General features: G+C 47.7%; 1 protein-coding gene across 4 annotated transcripts in view; it reads left to right on the top strand.

The window, feature by feature from the left end:
* The window catches only part of LOC118369810 (attractin-like protein 1), a 371,022-nt gene that overhangs the window by 46,244 nt on the left and 303,876 nt on the right, over window positions 1–20,902 (top strand). For all 4 annotated transcript variants that reach the window (XM_052498667.1, XM_052498665.1, XM_052498666.1 and 1 more), the window contains exons 4-8: window positions 824–952; window positions 2,325–2,533; window positions 11,373–11,547; window positions 12,881–12,968; window positions 19,879–20,134. In XM_052498667.1, the coding sequence (XP_052354627.1) occupies window positions 824–952; window positions 2,325–2,533; window positions 11,373–11,547; window positions 12,881–12,968; window positions 19,879–20,134 (857 nt within the window). The remainder of the gene's footprint in view (window positions 1–823; window positions 953–2,324; window positions 2,534–11,372; window positions 11,548–12,880; window positions 12,969–19,878; window positions 20,135–20,902) is intronic.

Here is a 20,902-nt window from a genome sequence, read left to right as displayed (position 1 = left end):
ACTTCCTGCCAATATCCATCAACTTCGTACAGCCATTGAAGAGGAGTGGGACAACATCACAGGCTACTAAGAACAACAACCTGATCAACTATGCGAAGGAGATATCGCTCTGCATGAGGCAAATGGTGGTCACACCAGATACTTCCTGGTTTCTGATCCACGCCCTTACCTTTTTTAAAGGTGTCCGTGACCAACGGATGCATGTCTATATTCCCGACGTGAGAGCCTAATGAATTTATTTCACTGATTTCACTGATTTTCTTATATGAATGGTCAGTAAAACCTTTGAAATGGTTGCGTTTATATTTTAGTTCAGTGTAGCTCTTAGGTGTTCCTCCTCTCAAGTAATTAGAAGTAGTATTCTCCACCCACCCACCCACCCACCCACCCACCCAGCCACCCTCCCTCCCCCTTTGAAGAATAGGACCCTAATGTAATTCCTTCCACTGGGGGTTCTTCCAAATGGACTCTCCCCTGGTCCATCAGTATTGGCTGTGTGGTCTTTGTGTTGAACCTGGTTGTAGTCTTCCTGGTGGGGAGCGGATTTCTCCTCCCTCTTTGATGACCTTTATTGAGCTGTGCAGTGCAGGCCTGAGGTTGATCCTCCATGCAATGGAGGGATCGATCCCGAGGAGAGGAAGGAGTCACTTTCTCCCAATGATGTAAGGAGGGAGGACGGGAGGGGGGGTTTTCATGGTGACAGCAAATCAGCTCAGCAGTCAAGCAAAGGGCGATCATTTATCCAGCAAGCTTTGGAGCTTAACGAGCGTGTGTGTGTGCGTGCGTTGCGTGCGCGTAATGTATTTTTCTTTTTCTCCCACAGCGGTCTCATTGTCCCGGAAACGAGAGGGAATGAGACTGTTCCGGAAGTGGTAGCCACCTCTGGATATGCACTGTTGCACTTTTTCAGTGACGCTGCCTACAACCTGACTGGATTCCACATCTCCTACTCGTGAGTAGCCCCAACCCCATACACACTACATTCACAGTCAAAATCCTCACCTATACCATATATGACCAATAGGGAAGTCTCTGGCTCAGTAGCAGACAAGTCTTAACTGACATGCCTCGTTAAATAAAGGTAACGTTTTACATTTAAAATAACAGTTCCATCATGGTAGTGACTGCCCTTTACTGCTTATCTCTTATTTACCATCATTTATTTCACTTTCATCAAATAAAACAAATGTAATATTTTATTACTTTATTATTTCATTCCTAGTCATCATCTCATCTCTATAGAGCTGCTGCCTATGCGGTCTGAGAGATATATTGAGAGCAGTTTCTTCACGAGGTATCTTCTCTTGATCGTGCATTTTGCTGTCTCTTATGTAGTAAGCTTAAAAGAAACAGACAGGACAAGTAGCCACGCAATGGATTATGGTCATTGTAGTTAATTATCATGTTTTCTCTTCTAAACTATGAAGAACATTGGGTCCCTACTACATTGTACAGTTCAGGCATGAGCAGATCTATCTCTAGAAAAACTACAATTTGCGCATTGAGCTCACAGAAGAAAAAAAATACGAAATGGAATTCAAATAATTGAAATTATGTTTTTCAATTAGTTGTTTAGAAAACTGAAAATAAATAACCAACATTTTGGTTAATCGCTCAGCACTACTGCACACATAGAACTTCAGACTCTCTAGGCCACATTGTAGACCCTGGAGACTAGGGTCTACAATGTCTGTCACAAGAGTAGCTGCGAATTGGCATTACAGCTGAGAAGATGACACCCCTTAACATAGGAGATACGTGTGTGTGATTCTGAAAAGGAATTCATTGGGTTGTCTCAGAAAGCAGCAGCCAAAGAGAAAGATGAGCTTTCAAATAAGTCAAGCTCAGCCTCGAGGCCTCCAGCACAGACACACACCATGTGGCCATAAAGGTGTTGCCATAGCAACACTCTTGTCACAGCGGTAAACATTATAGTCCCCCTGTTGCTGAAAAGCCCATGTATTAGCCTGGATCCTTGACCTCCTTCTGTTTCTGTCTACCTTCCCTCTTTCTCTATTATTTTGTCTGCACATCTCTTTAATTCTCTCTCCATTGCTCTGTATCTCACCCTGTGTCTGTTCTGCTCCCTGAAAACACATACCCCAATACATGTCAATCACCTATGTCAATCAATAATTCTTTCAGCTATTTGTTTTTCCTCAATTATTTATTTATTTTTATTCAAAATGTATTGATACAAGTAAGTGAATTAAGAGCAAATTCTTATTTAAAATGATAACCTTTCCAAATGTACTTCCCCATCCCTGCCATGGTCTCATGCTTTCACTCATCTAATTCACCATCTCTCCATTCTGGGTCTATAGGGTCAACTCGTGCCCCAATAACTGCTCCAGTCATGGGAAGTGCAGCACAGGGAACTCCATCGCCAGCCGGGTGTACTGCGAGTGTGAGAAGTACTGGAAGGGCGAGGCCTGTGACATCCCCTACTGCAGGAACAACTGTGGCAGCCCCGACCAGGGCTACTGTGACCTTACTGGGGAGAAGAGCTGTGTCTGCAACGACAGCTGGCAAGGTCCGACTAGGGCTATGGTTATAATGTGTCAAAGTTTTGTTGTGGTGTGGTATCTTCATGTTGGTTCATAGGGTTCATTCATTCTTCAATGACAAAGCTAAGTTATTTTTGTTCTTGTAGATTGGGACCCACTGCCATCTTCTGGCTGAAATGAGAACTGTGAAGAGAGAGGCACAGAGACCATGTTTCATATATTACAGTAATACAAGCTGACATCTGAAGTGCTCAGCAGATAGGACAGTCTTAGTTTAGATGAAGGGAATGAGGTCATGTTGTAGGATGCTTGTAGCCTGTTAGATAATAGCGAACACTGTTTTGACAGCTTGGTAGTTGGAGCCTTTTTCATCCTCTAACAATCTAGTCTTGAGATGAAGGTGGAAGACCATCGGTTTCTGCACGATCTTATTTAAAATGACCCATCCTGTCCGTTTTCATACAGGCTACACTAAATACACTTGGTTGTTTGTTGACCAAGAGGAGTTCTTATGTTCCATGTCTGCCATCTAGTGGTGCTGGAGGTTTTGTTCTTACACCTGGTGGGTCGCTGGTCTGGGTATCCTCTCAGTATAACCATGCATTGACTTGATCTCTACTGTTCCTGAATACTGTATGGGGATGTATTAACATGTCTTATTTACAGTAGAACCACCCAAACGCCTCTCAATAAGACGGAACTGTCCAGCAGGGTAGAACCACCCAAGCACCTCTCAATGAGACAGAACTGTCCAGCAGGTTAGAACCACCCAAGCGCCTCTCAATGAGACGGAACTGTCCAGCAGGGTAGAACCACCCAGTCACCTCTCAATGAGACGGAACTGTCCAGCAGGGTAGAACCACCCAGTCACCTCTCAATGAGACAGAACTGTCTAGCAGGGTAGAACCACCCAAGTACCTCTCAATGAGACTGAACTGTCCAGCAGGGTAGAACCACCCAGTCACCTCTCAATGAGACGGAACTGTCCAGCAGGGTAGAGCCACCCAAGCACCTCTCAATGAGACGGAACTGTCTAGCAGGGTAGAACCACCCAAACACCTCTCAATGAGACGGAACTGTCTAGCAGGGTAGAACCACCCAGTCACCTCTCAATGAGACGGAACTGTCCAGCAGGGTAGAGCCACCCAAGCACCTCTCAATGAGACGGAACTGTCCAGCAGGGTAGAACCACCCAAACACCTCTCAATGAGACGGAACTGTCTAGCAGTGTAGAACCACCCAAGCGCCTCTCAATGAGACGAAACTGTCCAGCAGGGTAGAACCACCCACGCGCCTCTCAATGAGACAGAACTGTCCAGCAGGGTAGAACCACCCAAGCACCTCTCAATGAGATGGGACTGTCCAGGGTAGAGACAACCAAGCACCTCTCAATGAGATGGGACTGTCCAGGGTAGAGACAACCAAGCGCCTCTCAATGAGACGGAACTGTCCAGCAGGGTAGAACCACCCAAGCACCTCTCAATGAGATGGGACTGTCCAGGGTAGAACCACCCAAGCACCTCTCAATGAGATGGGACTGTCCAGGGTAGAGCCAACCAAGCTCCTCTCAATGAGATGGGACTGTCCAGGGTAGAGCCAACCAAGCTCCTCTCAATGAGATGGGACTGTCCAGGGTAGAGCCAACCAAGCACCTCTCAATGAGATGGGACTGTCCAGGGTAGAGCAAACCAAGCGCCTCTCAATGAGATGGGACTGTCCAGGGTAGAGCCAACCAAGCTCCTCTCAATGAGATGGGACTGTCCAGTGTAGAGCCAACCAAGCACCTCTCAATGAGATGGGACTGTCCAGGGTAGAGCCAACCAAGCTCCTCTCAATGAGATGGGACTGTCCAGGGTAGAGCCAACCAAGCACCTCTCAATGAGATGGGACTGTCCAGGGTAGAGCCAACCAAGCACCTCTCAATGAGATGGGACTGTCCAGGGTAGAGCCAACCAAGCTCCTCTCAATGAGATGGGACTGTCCAGGGTAGAGCCAACCAAGCACCTCTCAATGAGATGGGACTGTCCAGGGTAGAGCTAACCAAGCTCCTCTCAATGAGATGGGACTGTCCAGGGTAGAGCCAACCAAGCTCCTCTCAATGAGATGGGACTGTCCAGGGTAGAGCCAACCAAGCTCCTCTCAATGAGATGGGACTGTCCAGGGTAGAATCACCCAAACACCTCTCAATGAGACGGAACTGTCCAGCAGGGTAGAATCACCCAAACACCTCTCAATGAGACGGAACTGTCCAGCAGGGTAGAATCACCCAAACACCTCTCAATGAGACGGAACTGTCCAGCAGGGTAGAACCACCTAAGAACCTCTCAATGGGATTGAACTGTCTAGCAGGGTAGAACCATCCAAGAACCTCTCAATGAGACGGAACTGTCCAGCAGGGTAGAACCACCCAAGCACCTCTCAATGAGAAGGAACTGTCTAGCAGGGTAGAACCACCCAAGCACCTCTCAATGAGATGGGACTGTCCAGGGTAGAGCCAACCAAGCACCTCTCAATGAGATGGGACTGTCCAGGGTAGAGCTAACCAAGCTCCTCTCAATGAGATGGGACTGTCCAGGGTAGAGCCAACCAAGCTCCTCTCAATGAGATGGGACTGTCCAGGGTAGAGCCAACCAAGCTCCTCTCAATGAGATGGGACTGTCCAGGGTAGAATCACCCAAACACCTCTCAATGAGACGGAACTGTCCAGCAGGGTAGAATCACCCAAACACCTCTCAATGAGACGGAACTGTCCAGCAGGGTAGAATCACCCAAACACCTCTCAATGAGACGGAACTGTCCAGCAGGGTAGAACCACCTAAGAACCTCTCAATGGGATTGAACTGTCTAGCAGGGTAGAACCATCCAAGAACCTCTCAATGAGACGGAACTGTCCAGCAGGGTAGAACCACCCAAGCACCTCTCAATGAGACGGAACTGTCCAGCAGGGTAGAACCACCCAAGCACCTCTCAATGAGATGGGACTGTCCAGCAGGGTAGAACCACCCAAGCGCCTCTCAATGAGACGGAACTGTCTAGCAGGGTAGAACCACCCAAGCACCTCTCAATGAGATGGGACTGTCCAGGGTAGAACCACCCAAGCACCTCTCAATGAGATGGGACTGTCCAGGGTAGAGCCAACCAAGCTCCTCTCAATGAGATGGGACTGTCCAGTGTAGAGCCAACCAAGCACCTCTCAATGAGATGGGACTGTCCAGGGTAGAGCCAACCAAGCTCCTCTCAATGAGATGGGACTGTCCAGGGTAGAGCCAACCAAGCACCTCTCAATGAGATGGGACTGTCCAGGGTAGAGCCAACCAAGCACCTCTCAATGAGATGGGACTGTCCAGGGTAGAGCCAACCAAGCTCCTCTCAATGAGATGGGACTGTCCAGGGTAGAGCCAACCAAGCACCTCTCAATGAGATGGGACTGTCCAGGGTAGAGCTAACCAAGCTCCTCTCAATGAGATGGGACTGTCCAGGGTAGAGCCAACCAAGCTCCTCTCAATGAGATGGGACTGTCCAGGGTAGAGCCAACCAAGCTCCTCTCAATGAGATGGGACTGTCCAGGGTAGAATCACCCAAACACCTCTCAATGAGACGGAACTGTCCAGCAGGGTAGAATCACCCAAACACCTCTCAATGAGACGGAACTGTCCAGCAGGGTAGAATCACCCAAACACCTCTCAATGAGACGGAACTGTCCAGCAGGGTAGAACCACCTAAGAACCTCTCAATGGGATTGAACTGTCTAGCAGGGTAGAACCATCCAAGAACCTCTCAATGAGACGGAACTGTCCAGCAGGGTAGAACCACCCAAGCACCTCTCAATGAGAAGGAACTGTCTAGCAGGGTAGAACCACCCAAGCACCTCTCAATGAGATGGGACTGTCCAGGGTAGAGCCAACCAAGCACCTCTCAATGAGATGGGACTGTCCAGGGTAGAGCTAACCAAGCTCCTCTCAATGAGATGGGACTGTCCAGGGTAGAGCCAACCAAGCTCCTCTCAATGAGATGGGACTGTCCAGGGTAGAGCCAACCAAGCTCCTCTCAATGAGATGGGACTGTCCAGGGTAGAATCACCCAAACACCTCTCAATGAGACGGAACTGTCCAGCAGGGTAGAATCACCCAAACACCTCTCAATGAGACGGAACTGTCCAGCAGGGTAGAATCACCCAAACACCTCTCAATGAGACGGAACTGTCCAGCAGGGTAGAACCACCTAAGAACCTCTCAATGGGATTGAACTGTCTAGCAGGGTAGAACCATCCAAGAACCTCTCAATGAGACGGAACTGTCCAGCAGGGTAGAACCACCCAAGCACCTCTCAATGAGACGGAACTGTCCAGCAGGGTAGAACCACCCAAGCACCTCTCAATGAGATGGGACTGTCCAGCAGGGTAGAACCACCCAAGCGCCTCTCAATGAGACGGAACTGTCTAGCAGGGTAGAACCACCCAAGCACCTCTCAATGAGATGGGACTGTCCAGGGTAGAACCACCCAAGCACCTCTCAATGAGATGGGACTGTCCAGGGTAGAGCCAACCAAGCTCCTCTCAATGAGATGGGACTGTCCAGGGTAGAGCCAACCAAGCTCCTCTCAATGAGATGGGACTGTCCAGGGTAGAGCCAACCAAGCACCTCTCAATGAGATGGGACTGTCCAGGGTAGAGCAAACCAAGCGCCTCTCAATGAGATGGGACTGTCCAGGGTAGAGCCAACCAAGCTCCTCTCAATGAGATGGGACTGTCCAGTGTAGAGCCAACCAAGCACCTCTCAATGAGATGGGACTGTCCAGGGTAGAGCCAACCAAGCTCCTCTCAATGAGATGGGACTGTCCAGGGTAGAGCCAACCAAGCACCTCTCAATGAGATGGGACTGTCCAGGGTAGAGCCAACCAAGCACCTCTCAATGAGATGGGACTGTCCAGGGTAGAGCCAACCAAGCTCCTCTCAATGAGATGGGACTGTCCAGGGTAGAGCCAACCAAGCACCTCTCAATGAGATGGGACTGTCCAGGGTAGAGCTAACCAAGCTCCTCTCAATGAGATGGGACTGTCCAGGGTAGAGCCAACCAAGCTCCTCTCAATGAGATGGGACTGTCCAGGGTAGAGCCAACCAAGCTCCTCTCAATGAGATGGGACTGTCCAGGGTAGAATCACCCAAACACCTCTCAATGAGACGGAACTGTCCAGCAGGGTAGAATCACCCAAACACCTCTCAATGAGACGGAACTGTCCAGCAGGGTAGAATCACCCAAACACGTCTCAATGAGACGGAACTGTCCAGCAGGGTAGAACCACCTAAGAACCTCTCAATGGGATTGAACTGTCTAGCAGGGTAGAACCATCCAAGAACCTCTCAATGAGACGGAACTGTCCAGCCGGGTAGAACCACCCAAGCACCTCTCAATGAGAAGGAACTGTCTAGCAGGGTAGAACCACCCAGTCACCTCTCAATGAGACAGAACTGTCCAGCAGGGTAGAGCCAACCAAGCACCTCTCAATGAGATGGGACTGTCCAGGTTAGAGCAAACCAAGCACCTCTCAATGAGATGGGACTGTCCAGGGTAGAACCACCCAAGCACCTCTCAATGAGATGGGACTGTCCAGGGTAGAGCCAATCAAGCACCTCTCAATGAGATGGGACTGTCCAGGGTAGATCCAACCAAGCACCTCTCAATGAGATGGGACTGTCCAGGGTAGAGCCAACCAAGCACCTCTCAATGAGATGGGACTGTCCAGGGTAGAGCCAACCAAGCTCCTCTCAATGAGATGGGACTGTCCAGGGTAGAGCCAACCAAGCACCTCTCAATGAGATGGGACTGTCCAGGGTAGAGCCAACCAAGCACCTCTCAATGAGATGGGACTGTCCAGGGTAGAGCCAACCAAGCTCCTCTCAATGAGATGGGACTGTCCAGGGTAGAGCCAACCAAGCACCTCTCAATGAGATGGGACTGTCCAGGGTAGAGCTAACCAAGCTCCTCTCAATGAGATGGGACTGTCCAGGGTAGAGCCAACCAAGCTCCTCTCAATGAGATGGGACTGTCCAGGGTAGAGCCAACCAAGCTCCTCTCAATGAGATGGGACTGTCCAGGGTAGAATCACCCAAACACCTCTCAATGAGACGGAACTGTCCAGCAGGGTAGAATCACCCAAACACCTCTCAATGAGACGGAACTGTCCAGCAGGGTAGAATCACCCAAACACCTCTCAATGAGACAGAACTGTCCAGCAGGGTAGAACCACCTAAGAACCTCTCAATGAGATTGAACTGTCTAGCAGGGTAGAACCATCCAAGAACCTCTCAATGAGACGGAACTGTCCAGCAGGGTAGAACCACCCAAGCACCTCTCAATGAGAAGGAACTGTCTAGCAGGGTAGAACCACCCAGTCACCTCTCAATGAGACAGAACTGTCCAGCAGGGTAGAGCCAACCAAGCACCTCTCAATGAGATGGGACTGTCCAGGTTAGAGCAAACCAAGCACCTCTCAATGAGATGGGACTGTCCAGGGTAGAACCACCCAAGCACCTCTCAATGAGATGGGACTGTCCAGGGTAGAGCCAACCAAGCACCTCTCAATGAGATGGGACTGTCCAGGGTAGAGCCAACCAAGCACCTCTCAATGAGATGGGACTGTCCAGGGTAGAGCCAACCAAGCACCTCTCAATGAGATGGGACTGTCCAGGGTAGAGCCAACCAAGCACCTCTCAATGAGATGGGACTGTCCAGGGTAGAGCCAACCAAGCACCTCTCAATGAGATGGGACTGTCCAGGGTAGAGCCAACCAAGCACCTCTCAATGAGATGGGACTGTCCAGGGTAGAGCCAACCAAGCTCCTCTCAATGAGATGGGACTGTCCAGGGTAGAGCCAACCAAGCACCTCTCAATGAGATGGGACTGTCCAGGGTAGAGCTAACCAAGCTCCTCTCAATGAGATGGGACTGTCCAGGGTAGAGCCAACCAAGCTCCTCTCAATGAGATGGGACTGTCCAGGGTAGAGCCAACCAAGCTCCTCTCAGTGAGATGGGACTGTCCAGGGTAGAGCCAACCAAGCACCTCTCAATGAGATGGGACTGTCCAGGGTAGAGCCAACCAAGCACCTCTCAATGAGATGGGACTGTCCAGGGTAGAGCCAACCAAGCACCTCTCAATGAGATGGGACTGTCCAGGGTAGAGCAAACCAAGCACCTCTCAATGAGATGGGACTGTCCAGGGTAGAGCCAACCAAGCACCTCTCAATGAGATGGGACTGTCCAGGGTAGAGCCAACCAAGCACCTCTCAATGAGATGGGACTGTCCAGGGTAGAGCCAACCAAGCTCCTCTCAATGAGATGGGACTGTCCAGGGTAGAGCCAACCAAGCACCTCTCAATGAGATGGGACTGTCCAGGGTAGAGCCAACCAAGCACCTCTCAATGAGATGGGACTGTCCAGGGTAGAGCTAACCAAGCTCCTCTCAATGAGATGGGACTGTCCAGGGTAGAGCCAACCAAGCTCCTCTCAATGAGATGGGACTGTCCAGGGTAGAGCCAACCAAGCTCCTCTCAATGAGATGGGACTGTCCAGGGTAGAATCACCCAAACACCTCTCAATGAGACGGAACTGTCCAGCAGGGTAGAATCACCCAAACACCTCTCAATGAGACGGAACTGTCCAGCAGGGTAGAACCACCTAAGAACCTCTCAATGGGATTGAACTGTCTAGCAGGGTAGAACCATCCAAGAACCTCTCAATGAGACGGAACTGTCCAGCAGGGTAGAACCACCCAAGCACCTCTCAATGAGAAGGAACTGTCTAGCAGGGTAGAACCACCCAGTCACCTCTCAATGAGACAGAACTGTCCAGCAGGGTAGAGCCAACCAAGCACCTCTCAATGAGATGGGACTGTCCAGGTTAGAGCAAACCAAGCACCTCTCAATGAGATGGGACTGTCCAGGGTAGAACCACCCAAGCACCTCTCAATGAGATGGGACTGTCCAGGGTAGAGCCAACCAAGCACCTCTCAATGAGATGGGACTGTCCAGGGTAGAGCCAACCAAGCACCTCTCAATGAGATGGGACTGTCCAGGGTAGAGCCAACCAAGCACCTCTCAATGAGATGGGGCTGTCCAGGGTAGAGCCAACCAAGCACCTCTCAATGAGATGGGACTGTCCAGGGTAGAGCCAACCAAGCACCTCTCAATGAGATGGACTGTCCAGGGTAGAGCCAACCAAGCACCTCTCAATGAGATGGGACTGTCCAGGGTAGAGCCAACCAAGCTCCTCTCAATGAGATGGGACTGTCCAGGGTAGAGCCAACCAAGCTCCTCTCAATGAGATGGGACTGTCCAGGGTAGAGCCAACCAAGCTCCTCTCAATGAGACAGGACCGTCCAGCATGGTGCCACTCCTATGCTCTGACACTGAGTTGCTGGTCACTGGTCATTTCCCCAATGAGGTTTTCTCTACTGATGTATTGGGCTAGACAGGGTCCTGGCCAATAGACCTCATCACAGCCCCCCATTCCCCCTGTCCACTGGCTTTCCTCCACTCTAATAGGGGACAAGAGGGGCCAGTATCATGGGATCTTTCTCATAATGGGGTTTGATGAATCAGAATGAGACCCTCTTTATTAAACCCACTAATGGTTCTGCCACCAGGCAGCCTCTGGGTGGTGGGGTCCTGGTAGCCATGTGAGTTCATCACCGTCATAGCTGTCCCCATCATCATGACATAAGCTGCATTGTCACGCTCTTCACCAGCAGATGGTGATGTGGGACCATGTTTAGTCAGATGTATTAAAGAGTTGTTGAAGAGAGTATTTTGCTACAAACGCACCTCACATACTCTCATGCATTTGTAAGTTTGTTGTGTGGTCCTCTCCAGGTCCAGACTGTGCTCTGTCAGTGCCATCCACCGAGTCTTACTGGGTGATGTCTAACGTCAAGCCCTTCAGCCAGTCCCTGGGCAGGGCCTCCCATAAGGCTGTGGTCCATGGGAAACTCATGTGGGTCATCGGAGGATACAGCTTCAACTACAGCTCCTTCCACATGGTGCTCAAGTAAGGCACTGACTGAAGAGAGGCCTGAAATATCTGTCTGTCTCTTCGTCTCTGTAGCTAGGTTTCCATCCAGTTGGCGACAGATTGTCATGCAAGTATTCTCAAATCTGCCTAAAGAAAATATACGCATTTTCTCAACAAACTGACTCGTTGCAGATTAACATCAGTGTGTGATGACGTAGTGCACACTAAATGTAGTTTTTCGCTTAAGTTTTCATGTACTGAATACAAATGTTCATTGTGTTTCCATCGCATTTTCAATTCTACTGAATTCTACAAAAATTGTTGCATTAAATAATAAATATGCCGACTCTGGTCTTGACACGTGGCGCTCAAGCCAACAGCCTGCCAATATAGTGCAGGTAGGTGGTGCCGGTAGGTTGGTCTAAATGATGAGATTATTATGGATTGGAGCGAGAATATTTTTATTTGTCGAAAGGCAGTCAAGCATCGATCGTCATGTCACCAGAATAAGACTCTGGATATTTATTGGAAAGGAGCATCAAGCTCATTATGCACTTTCACCACCCTGTGAAGTTCATAATTTACTTAATCTGTAGCCTAATAACCTGCATGCTTTCGCGAGTCGTAATGGGAGGACCACAACCATTTCATCACGTGACTCCAAGTTTACTTCGATATGATGGTTTTTATATTCATATTTGCGCATAAAGTCGATTCCACCACCATTTTTCGCATAATTAATTTTACCAATGCAAAAAAGATCCCACCCGGTAGAACGAGGAAGTGATCTGTCGGCATTTATAAAATTGTACAGTAATTTCCTGTTACCATCACAGCTGTCGTGATTTGTTTTGTACAGTATGAATTCACTCGCATAAAAACTGTGGATGGAAACGTAGTTAATGTCTACTTACCACCTCTATATTTGTCTCTTTCCTGTCTTTTGCTTTTCCTCTCTATCTCAATTCAAAGGGCTTTATTGGCATGGGAACATATGTTTACATTGCCAAAGCCACATTTCAAATGTCATATTATGGCTATGTTGTAACAATGTACAAAATGGAAAATAAATAAACATAAATATGGCTTGTATTTGCAGTGGTGCTTGTTCTTCACTGGTTTCCCTTGTGGCAACAGGAACACAAATCTTTCTGCTGTGATGGCACACTGGTATTTCACCTAATCGTTATGGGAGTTTATCAAAATAGGACTTGTTTCAAATTATTTATCTTTTTGTCTCTCTCTGTCATTTTCTCTCTTTCCCTCCACTCTGTCCATCTCTTTCTTCTCCCTCCACTCTCTCCGTTCCTTTCTTTGTTGTGTATATTCTGTATAGCTCAGGCCTGACTGTCTCTCTTCCCCCCTGCAGTTATAACCTGGAAAGCAGCACATGGGACGTGGTGCCGATCAATAGTGGTCCTCTACAGAGATACGGCCATTCTCTGGCTCTCTACCAGGTAAGGCAGATAATGGCCACAGCCCACTAGCATGGTGGATGTGTTCCATTTAGCTTTTTGTCATCCACTGGTACCATACAGGGCTCTGTACATGTAGACAGGGCTCTGTACATGTAGACAGGGCTCTGTACATGTAGACAGGGTTCTGTACATGTAGACAGGGTTCTGTACATGTAGACAGGGTTCTGTACATGTAGACAGGGCTCTGTACATGTAGACAGGGTTCTGTACATATAGACAGGGTTCTGTACATGTAGACAGGGCTCTGTACATGTAGACAGGGCTCTGTTAATGTAGACAGGGCTCTGTACATGTAGACAGGGTTCTGTACATGTAGACAGGGCTCTGTACATGTAGACAGGGCTCTGTACATGTAGACAGGGCTCTGTACATGTAGACAGGGTTCTGTACATGTAGACAGGGCTCTGTACATGTAGACAGGGTTCTGTACATGTAGACAGGGCTCTGTACATGTAGACAGGGCTCTGTACATGTAGACAGGGTTCTGTACATGTAGACAGGGCTCTGTACATGTAGACAGGGCTCTGTACATGTAGACAGGGTTCTGTACATGTAGACAGGGCTCTGTACATGTAGACAGGGTTCTGTACATGTAGACAGGGTTCTGTACATGTAGACAGGGCTCTGTACATGTAGACAGGGCTCTGTACATGTAGACAGGGCTCTGTACATGTAGACAGGGCTCTGTACATGTAGACAGGGCTCTGTACATGTAGACAGGGCTCTGTACATGTAGACAGGGCTCTGTACATGTAGACAGGGCTCTGTTAATGTAGACAGGGCTCTGTACATGTAGACAGGGCTCTGTACATGTAGACAGGGCTCTGTACATGTAGACAGGGCTCTGTACATGTAGACAGGGCTCTGTACATGTAGACAGGGCTCTGTACATGTAGACAGGGCTCTCTCTTATCTGGCTCTTTCTGTTTCTTTGGGGGTTTCTCTCTACTTCACATATATTTTCTCTCTTTCCTCTCTCTCTCTGTCTGTTGGGTGAGGGAGTTAAGAGGATTGCCTCTCTGGGTCTGAGTAGCGATAACATGGCAGTAAGATGGATGTGGGGCCCTCAGGGTTGGTCAGAGAGCAGCAGGGCTACAGGCTTTGCTCTGGCTAACTGACTCTTCGGCTCACCAGGGGAAACAAGCATGACGACTACATCTGATCTGTTTGCTCTTTCTCTTCTTCCCTTGAAACTATAGAAGTCTATCTGAATAACCCTGTTAAATAGAAAGTCTGCCTCTGGCGTGTGTGTGACTTAAAACTCTTTCTTTACTGCTAAGCTCTTAAGTGTTTTGGTCACTTTCATGAAGAGGGACAAATGGATTTTCTATTAGATGTCTTACTATGGTTAGTGACCTAAGGGGATCTGGCTTTGTTTACATGAGTTAAATGGAAGTAGTATTTTATGGCTCAGAGTTTATAGCTTGAAAGGCTGAGAAGTTTATTTTGGAACGACTCTCACTTCATTACTTGCAGTTTACAATACTTTAAAATGGTACCCCATGGAAGACTAATTGTTTTGTCTTGTAAGGAATGCTGCAAACGTTAAAGGTTCTACGTACTAACATACCTTTAGAACTAGGCTAAGCTGCAGTCTGTGTTTGGGACATGCCAGGGGTTTATATTTTTATTGTAGAGTAACACAGTCATGACTTCAGATGGATTTGGGTGATGAGCAAGCATCTTGACACTGACCTGACCGCTAACCCCTTATCTCTGACCTGACTGCTAACCCCTTATCTCTGACCTGACTGCTAACCCCTTATCTCTGACCTGACCGCTAACCCCTTATCTCTGACCTGACCGCTAACCCCTTATCTCTGACCTGACCGCTAACCCCTTATCTCTGACCTGACCGCTAACCCCTTATCTCTGACCTGACCGCTAAACCCTTATCTCTGACCTGACTGCTAACCCCTTATCTCTGACCTGACTGCTAACCCCTTATCTCTGACCTGACTGCTATCCCCTTATCTCTGACCTGACTGCTATCCCCTTATCTCTGACCTGACTGCTAACCCCTTATCTCTGACCTGACTGCTAACCCCTTATCTCTGACCTGACTGCTATCCCCTTATCTCTGACCTGACTGCTATCCCCTTATCTCTGACTGACTATCCCCTTATCTCTGACCTCCCCTTGCTATCCCCTTATCTCTGACCTGACTGCTATCTCTGACCCCTTATCTCTGACCTGACTGCTATCCCCTTATCTCTGACCTGACTGCTATCCCCTTATCTCTGACCTGACTGCTAATCCCCTGACTGCTATCCCCTTATCTGACCTGACTGCTATCCCCTTATCTTTGACCTGACTGCTATCCCCTTATCTCTGACCTGACTGCTATCCCCTTATCTCTGACCTGACTGCTATCCCCTTATCTCTGACCTGACTGCTATCCCCTTATCTCTGACCTGACTGCTATCCCCTTATCTCTGACCTGACTGCTAACCCCTTATCTCTGACCTCCTAAACCCTTATCTCTGACCTCCCACTGACTCATGCTGTGACATTTTAATTTTATCAGTTCACTACAGAACCGTTCTCTTTTTGAAGGGGAACGTGAAAGGACTTATTGTCTAAAGGTTTTATGATAAGGTTTTATTCTCTAATGCAGCGTTTTTGATCAGAAATGAAATAGTAGATGAAATGATACACACCAAGGTCTTTTCTAATTGAGATGCCTGTCTGTAGTTTATCCTGGGATTACATTCAGAAATCCCCTTTACAAGTGTCATTCTCTCTCAGAGGGACCTACATTTAAATGGGAACCTTTAATTTAGTCCGTGTTGTGAGGATTACCTTAGCTACTATACAGTGAACATGCTGAACTTCCAGACAGCTGCATTCACTCTTCTGCCTTGTGTGTGTCCGTGTGTGTGTCCGTGTGTGTGTCCGTGTGTGTGTCCGTGTGTGTGTCTGTGTGTGTGTGTGTGTCCGTGTGTGTGTGTGTGTGTCCGTGTGTGTGTGTCCGTGTATGTGTGTGTTCATGCATACATGTATTGAGTGTTTGTATGTGAGGCATGTGTGGACAGCCATGGCTGTGTGCCCATCTTTTCCCTATACCCTATCTTTCACATGTTCCATGCTTGCTTTGATTGATGTGAACACACTTAGCACATCTCAAACCTTTCAGGAAATGGAAGAAACGTTCCTACTGTATCAAATTCTATCAGTCATATGCACCGAATACAACAGTGAAATGCTTACAAGCCCTTAACCAACAATGCAATTTTAAGAAAATACCCCCCAAAAAGTAAGAAATAAGAATAACAAATAATTGAAGAGCAGCAGTAAATAACACTAGTGGGGCCTGACTACAGGGGGTACTGTGTATACTGTTCATTTGGTTAGTACCAGGGTTTCCGTTAGCCGGTAATAGCCGGCTTTTGGTCAATATAAAAATAGAAAAGCTAAAAAATGCCTTTAGCCTCTGTTGCTACAGCATCTCAAACAGCAAACACAAAGTTAACGGAAGGCAGGTTTCCTCAGCGCATCACACACCCCCTTGCAATGAGGCAGTATGCATTGAGAAAACATATACTTTAATTGTTGGAAACCTGAATGTTTTACTACATATTATGAGGCATGTTCTACCTTTGCTTCAAAGTAGCCTGGCCAAAATCAGACCATATCTGTGGAGGCAATTATTTTAAATAAACTTTATTTCATTGCATATTAGATCTCCCCTCTTTAAATACATTTTTTTGACAACAGTGTTTTCTTGCTAATTGCATTATGGAACAAACATTTGTGTGTAGCCGTGCTACCTTGTGCACATTGTTGTACTTATGTGAAAAAATAGTTTTAAGCTAAGCATTCTGATCTGTTGCATGAGACTCATTGCTTTTTAAAGTTTATTTCTCGACAAGCTGACCAATAGAATACGTAAACCTGTCTACTATGGGGGATAGTAGATTGACAAAGGCTAGTGATTTTGCTGTTAGTTTCTCGTCTTGTTGGCTGAGGAAAACTAAATGTGGACAGTTATTCTAACATCTTCAAAGTGGGCATAATTTCCTCCTCCACTTGCATCTTCTGTTAATATGAATTACCATCATCTAATTGGGATTCCTGTCATTCTGAGAACCGTGGGTGAAAGCCCTAACCAGATTACACACCCAATGCATAAGGGTCCGGTAAATTAAAATGCTGCCGGTCAAATGCCCAACGGAATCCCTTGTCAGAACAGAGATATTATAGTTGTACCTGTGTAACTTCCACTCTGTTATAAAACCCAGCTCCTTCACTCTTGTTATAAAACCTAGCTCCTTCACTCTGTTATAAAACCCAGCTCCTTCACTCTGTTATAAAACCCAGCTCCTTCACTCTGTTATAAAACCCAGCTCCTTCACTCTGTTATAAAACTCAGCTCCTTCACCCTTGTTATAAAACCCAGCTCCTTCACTCTGTTGTAAAACCTAGCTCCTTCACTCTGTTATAAAACCCAGCTCCTTCACCCTGTTATAAAACCCAGCTCCTTCACTCTTGTTATAAAACCCAGCTCCTTCACTCTGTTATAAAACCCAACTCCTTCACCCTGTTATAAAACCCAGCTCCTTCACTCTTGTTATAAAACCCAGCTCCTGCACTCTGTTATAAAACCCAACTCCTTCACCCTGTTATAAAACCCAGCTCCTTCACTCTGTTATAAAACCCAGCTCCTTCACTCTGTTATACAACCCAGCTCCTTCACTCTGTTATACAACCCAGCTCCTTCACCCTGTTATAAAACCCAGCTCCTTCACTCTGTTATAAAACCCAGCTCCTTCACCCTGTTATAAAACCCAGCTCCTTCACTCTGCTATAAAACCCAGCTCCTTCACCCTGTTATAAAACCCAGCTCCTTCACTCTGCTATAAAACCCAGCTCCTTCACCCTGTTATAAAACCCAGCTCCTTCTCTCTTTTCAGTTTCTCTGTGGGAAGCGCCTTGTTTGGCCGCCGTTCCTTAGCCACCAGCCCCACATACGTAAAGGAGGAATCCACCATTAGCATATAAATGAACACCTACTCTGAGGTTTCTAATGTAAGGCTTATGCTGAGCTAGTGCAGCACACACATCAAGCCAACAAACCTGGAAACAGGAACATGAGAGAATAGACTTCCAGGGTCAGGGATGGGACCACACACCCACGCCACACACCACCACCACACACACACTACACATCACGCACACCACACCACCACACACATACCACACATACCACACACGCACTCCCCTACTCTCTCTCCTCCACACACATTATTCCCCTCAAGTCTGTAACCCAACCCTGGGATATGTTATTCCTCTCTCTCTCCTCTAAGGATTGAGAGATTACGGTGTGTGCTGCTGCTAGGAATACAGCCCATTGCCCGCCCATTTCTGATTTTAATATACCGACAGAAGCAATAGCTCGTCTTTACGCATGCATTCAGATCATAGCATTTATATAATATCCCCTGCTTGGTATTCACATTTTGTATTCACAAATCTGAAAAAGCCACCTTCAATAAGAGCTCCCTCTTAGTCGGAGGTGTAGCATCCGAGGGACACGTGGGGGAACTGAAGCGCGGGGGTTGCTGCTTCGCTGGTGGTGTGGTGGTCAAACCATCCTGCAGCCAGATGTTTACTAATTAAGTGTGTTGGGCTGCGTGTTGGGCTGTGTTTTTTTCTGCACACCTCTCCCTCCCAACTGCTTCTACTACAGGACTCAGACTATGTGTGTGTGAGAGTAATCTGTCATGGACAGAGGCAGGTTAAAAAATGTTATCATAGCATGTGTCAACAGACTGGGGATGCGATGACTAATGAGAAACCTTGTTCCGGTACGCCATTTTTGTTTGTCACTGATCATTTGGACAAATCCTGATTTCACAGGTGTTCTTGTCTTCCTGAATTTCGGAAGGGGAGGGGACATTTGGCCCATAGACGAGCCTGAAACTTGCATAGAGTTGGTATATTTCTCCTAACATCTCCCCCAGAACTGTATTGAGCAACTGACGCAATTACGCAATATTTTAGTTCTGGGGTTCGGGGATTTTGAGAGAGATTCCGTTGGGGTTGGCAGTGCGTGCTGAGGTAATGTAGAAGGAGGGACCAGATTTCCTTGACAGAAAATACATTGAGGCTCTTAAGGCTGTTAGGTCCCTTGTGGATGTGTTCGTGGCCTGGGAGCCGGTATAATTGCCCCCCTGCGGTGTAGCGACACTGTTACCTGTGCCAGGATGTTCCAGTTGTTCCTGTGTGGGCAGAGATCCTCTAGGTACTTTACAGTATGTTGCTGTATGTTTATGAAATGGAGCGTTGCTGTACAGTAGTAGTCTGCACTGTAAAAACAGGATGCCATAACAATAATGACTGTATTATATAGCTGCATTAGAACCCTACAACTGAAGTACCAAGATGCCTGAAAAGGTTTTAGGAGCATATTAAAGTTACTGTCAGGTTAAGGTAGTTGATTGTTATCTGTAGTATCATGTGTATCATGTGATTCAGTGTATGGGGAGAAGCCAGTAGTTGACCTCGGTATGAGAGGGCTATAGCAGCAGCCTTTCTCAATGATTGTTGGTGTTCACAGCTATACCCTGTCTGTCTCTGTCGTGATTGGGGTCCAGGGATGATACACTCTTTGGAGAAGCTCATGGCTGTACAGCTCAATAATGCACACACACACACACACGCGCAAGCATGGCATACACACGCACGCACGCACGCACGCGCGCAAGCATGGCATACACACTGGGGAATGAGGTGTGTCTCACCTTCTTTTCATACTGAACACACAGAGAGCAGACATTCTGTCGAGGGCAGTCGTGGATAGAAACCTCTTTAATCTTGTGTGTTTTTATACAACCACAATCACTGACCCTCTGTCATCTCATGCCGCTGATGTTTTCCCTCTCCTCAGGACGACATCTACATGTACGGGGGGAAGCTGGAGGCTGGTTCAGGCAACGTGACAGACGAGCTGTGGGTCTTCAACATCCCTAGTCGTACTTGGTCCCTGAAGAACCCCAGCAGCCTGGTCCAGGGACAGCCCTACGCCGTGGAGGGTCATTCCGCCCACCTGGCTGAACTGACCAATGGGGATGTGGTCATGGTGGTTCTCTTCGGCTACTCCCCTGTCTACAGCTACATCAGCAAAGTGCAGGAGTACAACATCAGTAGGTCCAACAGTGGCTAGATGGATGGGTCGTGGGGTTTTCAGCCATGATGAGTAATCCACATGAATTAATTCAGATTTGACATTCCTATAACCCAGTGGCAGATTTCGAGCCTTCCAAAATAGGCAAAGTGACAGCAACAACCATAGATGCCCGCAGCAACGTTGTATTCATTTCATGGTGCTTAGTGACGAAAACATTGTTGCTGGGGTCATCATTGGGTGTCGCTGTCACTCATCTCTTAATGGAAGGCCCATGATCTTTCATGTTTAGCCACAGTACTCCTATTTCCATTAAAAGCCCCCTGGGTGTGCCCACACCTGCATAGTACTGTGTTATAATCTTATTGTTCTGATGGTAAACACACCTACCGTCTATTCACAGAGCCTTTAAGGTTGTCCTCTTGAATGCTGTTGGCCAAGGTTCTTTGACCAGAGCTTGTGACCACTGTGGAACCCCTAGGCTTTTCATACCAGTAGATGGCGTTGCAGTACAGTGTTTTGAGGGGTTACGATCAGGTGAATGCCTGCATTACAAGGCATTTTAGCCTGTAGGAGACTCCACTGGCAGGACAGCTCACTGCAGCCCAGTTCAGCCACATTAAAGCCTGTGGAGAGAGTTGGAACATCTACAGTCTTGGGTACTCTAGGGTACGCTTAGTGCTCAGGGTAAAATAAGTGGGTACTAGACTGTGAATGTAATTGATTTGGGTAAGAGACATATACAATACAATGTGTAATGTGGACCCAGAGAATAGCACTTACAAGT

This window comes from Oncorhynchus keta, chromosome 36, assembly GCF_023373465.1.
Source record: "Oncorhynchus keta strain PuntledgeMale-10-30-2019 chromosome 36, Oket_V2, whole genome shotgun sequence".
In the NCBI taxonomy this organism is placed as follows: domain Eukaryota; kingdom Metazoa; phylum Chordata; class Actinopteri; order Salmoniformes; family Salmonidae; genus Oncorhynchus; species Oncorhynchus keta.
The sequence above is the reverse complement of the archived record's forward strand: the minus strand, read 5'-3'. Positions and strand labels throughout refer to the sequence as shown.